This window comes from Oryzias melastigma, linkage group LG11, assembly GCF_002922805.2.
Source record: "Oryzias melastigma strain HK-1 linkage group LG11, ASM292280v2, whole genome shotgun sequence".
Taxonomy (NCBI): domain Eukaryota; kingdom Metazoa; phylum Chordata; class Actinopteri; order Beloniformes; family Adrianichthyidae; genus Oryzias; species Oryzias melastigma.
The window spans coordinates 1,699,857-1,708,893 of NC_050522.1; the positions used below are offsets into that span (position 1 = coordinate 1,699,857).

Sequence of the window (9,037 nt, forward strand, 5' to 3'; positions counted from 1 at the left end):
TCCACATGTAACACCAGTCCTGTTTGGAGGGTTTTCTAATTGTTACCACTGAAGTGCACCTGTTGTTAATTCATGAACACCAATACAGATGAAATTGATTAACGAGGCCCTCAGCTGATTAACCAACAAGAAAATTATCAAACAGGTTTAATTCAATTCATGCCAGGTCCGATAAAAAAAGTGTTACTTTAATTTTTGTGAGCAGTGTACATTAATTTGAAAAATGAGACCTAGTTTTTTCTCCTAAAACACGCTAAATATCCGAAAACACTGATATCAAAATTTTACTTCCCAGGTTTACAAAATGCACCCCATAGTTCCCATTTAGTCTGAAGAAGTTTGTGGTTAGAATACTTCTTCACTAAACATCTCATACTTGCTTGACTTAAGACAATAAAGATATGTTTAAAAAATGGTGCAAACTTAAATAAAAACATCTATTTGTGATGACGTGTAAATGTAATTCAACTCAATTTTATTTTATTTATATAGCCCAATATCACAAATCAATTGCCTCATTGGGCTTGAAGCAGAAAGTACGACTATGACTTGTATTTATTTTATTTTATCTTATTTTATTTTGCTAGTTAGTTTGCTATTAAAAAGGGGAAAAAATCCACTCCTCTGAAAAAAGTCTATTTGATTGGTGTATTTCATCCGGGGATCTTTGTGTTTCAATAATACGACTTCTGATTGGATAGAGTCGCCTAACTTGCTCTATTATTGGTTAGTTACACGGCGGGTTAGTCATTGAATTATCATCACAGTGAAATGTAGAAGTCACTTGAGTTGCCGCCTGAAAGGCTTATTGTGGCGTTGACGTTCAGAACAGAACATTATCCAGACGGAATGACTTCCGAGGACGTGTCGAGAGTCCTGGAATTGCTCCGGTCGCTGTACAAACGCACGCAGACGCTGCAGGAGTTCGCGGACGGCGTTGTTTTCCGGGATGGGCGGAGAGCCACTCTGCTCCAACCTTCCGACAGTATAGTCTTCCAAACGTTCGTTCGGGCGGTGTTTGTGTGTTCTGATGAGGAGCTGCGAGAGGTCCGGAGCTCTAAGCAGGTAATCCCGGGAGGATTTCTCATTCTCTGCGGGTGTCATTAGCATTTCTGAACTTTACTGAACTGCACGGTGAGCTAACGAAGCTTAACTGTTAGCTTATATCAACTAAAACTTGACATGCCATGACTCATATCGAGTTTAATCCAAAATACAGACTGAAATTAAAGATAATAATCTGTCATTCTGAAAAATCTTACATTTTGATAATTGCGCTCTAATTTTGGCTGAACTGTTACTTTTCTTTCGTGACACTAAAACTCTAGAATCAGACATTTCCTGAGTACAGGCTCTATATATTTTTCGTGTTTTTTCTCCACAGATTTGTACCTTCTCAGAACTCCTGGCTTTTGTCCTCAACAACCTGAAAAGGAGCAAGTCGAATAATGTTTTGGCTCAGGGCTATAACTGGAAGACGGCGCAGGAGAACAAGGATGTAAATCTCTTCCGGTTCCAGGGAGATCTGTCTCAAAGCGCCAACTACATCCACAGCAGCGAACAGTGGAAGAAGGTCATGGCGCATCTTGGCCCAGACTTCCTTCTGCACCTCCTGGGGAGCTTCTCCGTCTTTGTGGTGGCCCCTCCTTCCTGCGTCTTCCAGATTTGTGGCGCTCCAGCGTACGACAGGGTGTCCGTGACCACCGCTTCCAGCAGGTTTCTTCTTAAGCATCCATCAAGAAGACATACATCTTCTTGGCTTGGAAAGAACAGATGCTCAGTGAAGTTTAAAATGAGAGACTCCGCTGAAGATGAGGAAAAAAGAAGGAAGAAGAGGAGAGTGGAAAGCACAAACAGCTCAATGAAAAGAAAGAGGGAACCTGAGGAGGAGGAGTCTAGTAAAAGGAGGTGTGACACACATCATGAAGAGAGCAGTCAGCATGCCTGCTCTGAAGCTGTCCTTGTTGAGTCGACCGTTTCAGAAAACGATAAATCTTCTCTCAAAATGCCTCCTGAAACGTCAGCGGCCTCTCTGCCTTTGGAGGGGGAACCCAGCTGGAGATCGGGCACGTTCCCGCCTTTGCCGTCCTCTCAGTGTTTTATCCGCACTATGGGGCTCCTTTATGGAGGCCAAGGCATGCAAGGCTTCTGTCTCAACAGGAAGAAGCAGACTGCCGCTGGACTCAGGCGGTTACAAGGGCAGGATTTAGTGAGGCTGGTCTTCTTTCAGGGTCTGCCGTATTTAGACAAACAGACGAGGGATCCAAAGAAGCTCCGACTGCGTTTTTTCAGAATGGTGCCGGTGTTTGGTGAGCTGCTGCAGAGACACAGGAAGTGTCCCTACACCAGAGTCTTGCAGAGGATGTGTCCGCTGGTAGAGGAGAGCCGTGCCGCTCCGGGGCAGCCGAGCTCGCTCATCCCTCTGCACTGCGACCCGCACCGGGTCTACCTGTTCGTCAGGGCATGCCTCATCACCGTCGTCCCCGAGGAGCTGTGGGGCTCCGACCACAACCGGCTCCAATTCTTCACCAAAGTCAGATGCTTCCTGAAGAATGGCAAGTTTGAGAGAGTCTCAGTGGCGGAGCTGATGTGGAAGATGAAGGTGATGGACTGTGATTGGCTGAAGCTCCGCAGGACAGGTGGGATGATCAGAGAGGATTTTGGGTAGTTTTTCTCGCCGTTTTTCTGAAAGATTCTTCTGGATCTGGTCATCCAGGCCGCTTCCCGCCCAGTGAGCTGACCTACCGGACGCAGATCCTGAGTCTGTTTCTGACCTGGCTTCTGGATGGCTTTGTTGTGGGCCTGGTCCAGGCCTGCTTCTACGCCACTGATAGCGTAGGCCAGAAGAGCACCATCAGGTTCTACAGGCCGGAGGTCTGGAACAAACTCCGGGATTTGGCTTTCAGGTTCCAACGCTCAAAAACAAAGCCTCAAAATTCGCCTCAAACCGCCAGTAGTAGTTTAAAACATGTGTGTTTCTGTGATAGAAATCACGTCGCTAAAGGCCAGATGGAGGAGCTGACTCCAGATCAGGTGGCGTCCCTCCCCAAAGACGCCATCATCTCCCAACTTCGCTTCATTCCCAAGGCAGACGGGATGAGACCCATCACTCGGGTCATCAGGGCAGACTTACATACCAGGGTGCTCACACACGAGATCTCCTCTGTCCGTTCTTAACTCACCGCGTATCTAAACATGACCTTCTCCACAGCTTCACCACTGGTGCATCCGGGACCTGATGGACCTGCTGCAGGCCCGTGTGCGCTCCATGCCGTCCCTCCTGGGCTCCACTGTGTGGGGCCTGACTGACATCCACAAAGTGCTGTCCTCTCTGGCTCCAGCCCAGAAGGCCAAACCACAGCAGCTCTATTTTGTAAAGGTAAATGTTTTCATGTCACGAACTCCAAACCTTTTCTTTTTGTCTCTGACTGGCTGACCTGTGGCCTGGACTGCAGGTGGATGTGAGCGGAGCCTACGAGAGCCTGCCGCATGACAAACTCAAGCAGGTGGTCAGTGAGGCTTTGTCCCCCATCCAAGAACAAGTCTTTGCCATCCGCCGCTACGCTAAGATCTGGAGGGATTCCCACGAAGGCGTGAAGAAAACCTTCACCAAACAGGTGCAGAAATCTGCAAACTTTGAAGTTAATCTGTCATCATATCCTTACACAAAATGGAAAAAAGTACAAATTTGACTAAGATGTATTTTTACACGTTTTGTTAAGTAGTAGTAGTTTAATAAGGGGCGCCGCTCAGTGGACGCTTCCGCAGTGAACCTTGAACTGTTTGTCTTGTTCTTGGTTGTACTGAAAAACAATGAATTTCCCCCCGTGGGATTAATAAAGTATAGTGATTGATTGATTGATTGATTGATATCTATTTATAGTAGAACTTTAGAAGTTTGTCACAAATACAGTATCTCACAAAAGTGAGTACAGCCCTCACTGTTGTTGCCAGGGGTTTGGCTATTGATGCCATTAAGATTTATTTGCATTTTAAACTGCAATACAAGATGGAGACTGACTACTTTTTATTGTCAAAACTTCATTTCGGCAGTGTTGTCCCATGAAAAAAAAAAAACCACATAAATATATGCAGAAATGTGAGGGGTGTACTCACTTTGTGAGATTACTGTACATAAAGTTTAGTGGCAGTTTGTTTCGAAAGTGGAATACATTAGTCAATGCATTCTTGTTTAGGTTTCTTCTCCTCATCTTTGTGGAGGTTTCTCACTGATAAAGTGGATTAACGTCTGTAAATTTTAACTGTTAATGCAAAACCTACAGATGACGTTCTTCCTAAAAACTCAACATCTAAAAACACATGTCAAAGTCGAGGCCCGGGGGCCGGATCCGGCCCTCCAGATAATTGTATTTTATTGTAATTAATAGCACAATGTTATCTGGTGCTCATTTCGAACTTTTGAAAAACTATATTTCTACGGAGAGTTATTTAAGGTTTAAGTTGATTTATTTTGGAATCATATTTCTGTCTGTTTTTATTCATAGTAATATTAAAAAGTTACAGTTTTAAAAATGTAGTTTTAGAGTGTTCAATAAATGTTTATGCTGTTCGTCCCGCAACTTAAGGTGTGTTTTGGATTTTGGCCCCTTGGGCTATTGAGTTTGACATCCCTGTCCTAAAATGAATTTCTGCATTGGAAATAATGAAATCTCACAAGAAACAAACCATAATACTATCACCGCTCGTGAAGTCTTTACATGCTCTTTGACCTACCTTAACTCTTCAACCTTTTACTCAATCACCATGAATTGGTTGATTCTGGAGCGGAAAAAATCGGCTTTGCATTTCTGATGTGCCGACATACAACATATTACATTATGTGTTTTATGTCACCACAAATCCTCTCTCTCTGGGGCAGAATCAGCTGATTTATATTGATTGCAAAACACTGGACTACTTTAAAGTGTTGCAACCTAAAAAACCTCAGTAGATAGCAAATTAGCCAAAAACTTTAGCATGTTGCTAAAATATTAACTAAACTCTAAACTAGCATAAAAACCTCAGTAGATGCCAAATTATCCAAAAAGCTAGCTTATTGCTTAAATAGTAGCCAAACTCCAGAATAGCCTAAACTTCTCCAGTAAACTAAATTAGCCAAAAACATAAGCCTGTTACTAAACTATCAGCTAAACTCCAAATTTTGGAAAATTAAAATTTAAAAGATGAAAAATGTATCCCATGAATATATTTGAAGGCTTGTTGAAATCTACTTAAAATGTTGAAATTTGAAGACTTTCTCATTCATTTCCTATAGGGCATATTTTGCTCAATATTTTAAAAACTATAAAGTTTATAAATACAAAAAATGCAGGCAGTAATGTCCTGAACAAGCTGAACGTTTTAATACTAAGATTGATGAAATCACTGAAGGTGTGATTGAGTTTTTATGTGCTGAAAACTGTATGGAAACAAACAGGGGAATCACTATAGTGTGAATGCTGACTAAGCAATCACACAATTAAATGAGGTTCATATCTGAAACAAGGATCTATTTTTCCTAGAGCTGTCAGGTGATTAAAAATTTTAATCGCGATTAATCGCATGTTGTCCAGAGTTAAATCGTGATTAATCGCAAATTCATATGTGGCCTTTTTTTAAGGAAAAAAATGTGTGGTTCATGGAATTTGGCAGTTCTACATTAATTATGAAAACACGAATTGCAAAATTAACAGTTTTCATCAGAAATACTTTATTTTGTAACATTGTATTGAGATAAACTTTCTTAACAATAAAAGGCTGTAACATAAAATGCCTAACAAAAGCCCAAGTGCAAGTGAAGGGCATTTTAAATTCAAAACTTCAATCAACGTTCAGTAAAATAAAATAAAAAACATCAAAAATAACATTTCCATAACACTTTCATGTTCATTTTTTGTCAGGACCAAATCTTTTCCTCCTCTGCTGAACTACAGTAATAAATGAAATAGAGATTTATCATTTCCAATGAACTTTTGTTTTTTAAAACATTAAAGACTGAGAAAAGCGGGATACTCTGTGGATAGTTTGACAGTCTGTTACTGCCGCCGCGTTCTCTGGCTGCAGCTCGATGCAGCGACGTGTCCAGCGGAGCTCACGCCATGAATATGCCGGCAGACAGACCGCTATGCTGGGGTTGGATCACGCTTAAACCTCCAGAACATTTAAAACGTCCCCCGGTGCGCTTGCTGTTCGGAACGTCGGGGGTCTGCAGCTCTCGGGACGCGGCGCCGGATGGAGCCGGTACCACTAGACGTGGTACTGGACGGAAACCGGAGCTGGGTTAGGGTGCAGGAGCTCTCCAGGTCCTAGCGCCGGCCGGTTTTAGCTCGCAGCTCAGTGGTTGGAGACCCGCCCGTGTTCTAGTGAGAGCAGCCGGTGAGTTGGAAGGGGGGACGCCCGCGCGCGGTATGGAAAGGCACGTATGAGAAAGTCCGCGATTAATGCATCAAAAAAATTGTCGTCGTCAAGCACATCTCAGATTAATGCGTTTTTAACGCGACAAATCTGACAGCCCTAATTTTTCCCAAAAGATACACTTGGTCTCACTGACTCAAATTTTAAAAAGTAAATTTTTTGGGTTCTGAACGCTCACAACTTTCTTCAACTTTACTACACCCTGACTCCATATAATATAAAGTAACGACTAATAGACTATTAAATTAGTCGTTGACTATTTTAATCGTCGATTAGTCCACTAATCATGGCAGCCCTACTTGTGTGATTGTGGCAAACTAAAACACAGCTTGATCTGATGTTTCTCACTCAGGTGGATTTCTCTGACGGTGACCTGGGATCCAGCACCATGAAGAACTTCACGATGGCCCTCCAGCAGATCAGCAACGCCCATCACTCTGTCCTGGTGGAGCAGGTACATGAGCACTTGCATGCGGTTTCTTTCCTGTAAGCATTGTTTTACATTTCAAAGCTTCTCCTTCGATCAGGCTTTCACCTCAAACATTCAAGGCAAAGACGCCGTGCAGGTCTTCATGCAGATGCTCACCGGCAGCATCGTCCAGTATGAAAATAAGTAAGTTCTTCATCTCCGTTGATTGAATTTCCTCTCCTAGATCATGGATGAAGATGCTCTGGTCTGTAAGAAGTTGTGTTTTGGTCTTTTTTCAGGACGTACCGTCAGTGCCGAGGGATTCCTCAGGGCTCGGTGGTGTCCAGTCTGCTGTGCTGTCTGTGCTACGGTCACATGGAGAGGGTCCTCTTCAGAGACCTTAGCAAAAACAGCGGGTGGGTCTGTTCTCTGTGCAGATGACCGTACACATCAGCAACACAAGGGGGCAGTCTTCTGACTCTCTTCCTCCTGCAGGTGTTTGATGAGGCTGGTTGATGACTTTCTCCTCATCACCCCAGACCTCAACCAAGCACACACCTTTCTCAGGTACAGCACACACACACGTGAATAAACACACAGGCGCAAAAATGCACAAACACACTCAAATACACACACACGCACACGTGCACACACACCCACGTGCACACAAATTCCAGTCCTCCTCAGTCTTCTTCTCTTCATGGTTTCTCTGTAAATAGACTCCAGAGGAAGACGTTGTGTATAAAGTAGGAGTGTGCTAAAATGTCTTTTTTTATGATAAATCTCAATATTTAGTCCTGCGATCAAAGGGTTCTCACCAAGTATCGATCTTTTATTTTCCTTTGAAGAGGATGTAAAACTTTATATTTGTCATCCTTTGAGATGTTCCTTCAGAGGTAGAGAGTGCATGTTGCACTGATGGACCCAGCAGCTACCTGAATTATTTCATTTTTGTTCTGTTGTTTAGAACAATTTTGCACTAAGTAGTGACACTGCTGTTCATGTTTACTGTTTGTAGCTGCTCCTTAAGTTTTTCAATCCGATCAGAAAAAAGCCACGCTCCGACTGATGATCTTTTGGTCATTTATTTTTTACGTAACCACAGAATCGCCAAAGAATCACCGTGAAAAACTAAAGAAAGAAAAAACAAATACACTTTTCAACATGCAAATTTTACAAAAAAAAACCTTTCAAAGCTACAATACAATAAAACAATATTACCGTGTGCCCTCTGATCACATTTTAAGGAGTTGCTCGTCCATTTTCAGTCTTTCCACCGTGCTCCGTTCCGTCTCCGTCCAGCGTGTTCTTTTTTCGTTATGCTAATGCTGCCCCACCTGGCTCGTTATGATCATAGACTGTAAAAATAATGGACAGATCGAGCACTGAGGTCCCCCATTGGAAATGCATTACTTCCTCTCCTCGTGAAAGTAGGCCGCCGCTTTCACCGTCAATTCCTGAAACGGATATCGCCATTTGCAAACAATCTTCAGCGATTGGTCTGAGTCATAGCTGAGTCATGGAATCTACAGGAAGTACTGTCGCCAATCAGGAGTGAGTTTATTGCAACCGTCTGCCTCTTTCCACGCCTCAACCACGAGACCGCGGATGTAAACAGCTTCTACTTTAATAACGGCGGCCCGAGCCGACGACGCTGAAGTTGGCTTCTGATTTTTTTCGTACAGGACCTGTTTTTAGATGGTCTGAGTTCGAAAAATGCAGTGGAACGCTCTCGCTGTGAATCGGAAGCCAACTTCAGCGTCGGCGGCTCGAGAGAATTGTACAAGTCATTGCTGAAGCCTTTGAGGGAGAACCATCCCAACATTTGATTCTGTCAGCGGTCCTTTGGGATTTACTTACATTTATTCCTTTGTGTCGAGATAAAAGGAGCATTTGGGTGACGGCGCTGGAGAACTGCGCGTGTCCCTCTCGCGCGCGCCGCAGCGTTACTTCACATGCGCTGCCACGTTACAGTCTGATCAGATGCATGTGAGAAGCGCGTTCAGCGGTATTTAAAATAAATAACCATCCTAACAAGTGAACAGCTGGATCTTTTTCCTGTTTTTTCCTGCGCTTCTCAGACGGCTGCGTCTAATTCAGGCTGAAGCTGGAAAAATGCGGCGAAGATGAAACTTCGGTTGGTGATTTTATGCGCATATATGCAACTTATAATTTATAAGCTACAATCAAAACAGTGAAAAAAGAAAAACGAAC

At 43.3% G+C, this 9,037-nt stretch overlaps 1 protein-coding gene across 4 annotated transcripts in view; it reads left to right on the forward strand.

Annotated features, from left to right (window-relative positions):
- The first annotated feature begins 721 nt into the window (after positions 1–721).
- The window catches only part of tert (telomerase reverse transcriptase), a 17,267-nt gene continuing 8,951 nt past the window's right edge, over positions 722–9,037 (forward strand). For 2 of the 4 annotated variants that reach the window (XM_036214230.1, XM_024257884.1), the window contains exons 1-10: positions 850–1,065; positions 1,385–2,639; positions 2,717–2,906; positions 2,988–3,141; positions 3,212–3,379; positions 3,456–3,617; positions 6,767–6,868; positions 6,942–7,027; positions 7,123–7,239; positions 7,319–7,390. In XM_036214230.1, coding sequence (XP_036070123.1) covers positions 850–1,065; positions 1,385–2,639; positions 2,717–2,906; positions 2,988–3,141; positions 3,212–3,379; positions 3,456–3,617; positions 6,767–6,868; positions 6,942–7,027; positions 7,123–7,239; positions 7,319–7,390 — 2,522 coding nt within the window. Of the gene's footprint in view, positions 1,066–1,384; positions 2,640–2,716; positions 2,907–2,987; positions 3,142–3,211; positions 3,380–3,455; positions 3,618–6,766; positions 6,869–6,941; positions 7,028–7,122; positions 7,240–7,318; positions 7,391–9,037 lie in introns of all 4 variants that reach the window. The other 2 variants (XM_024257885.2, XM_024257883.1) reach the window with 2 other exon arrangements.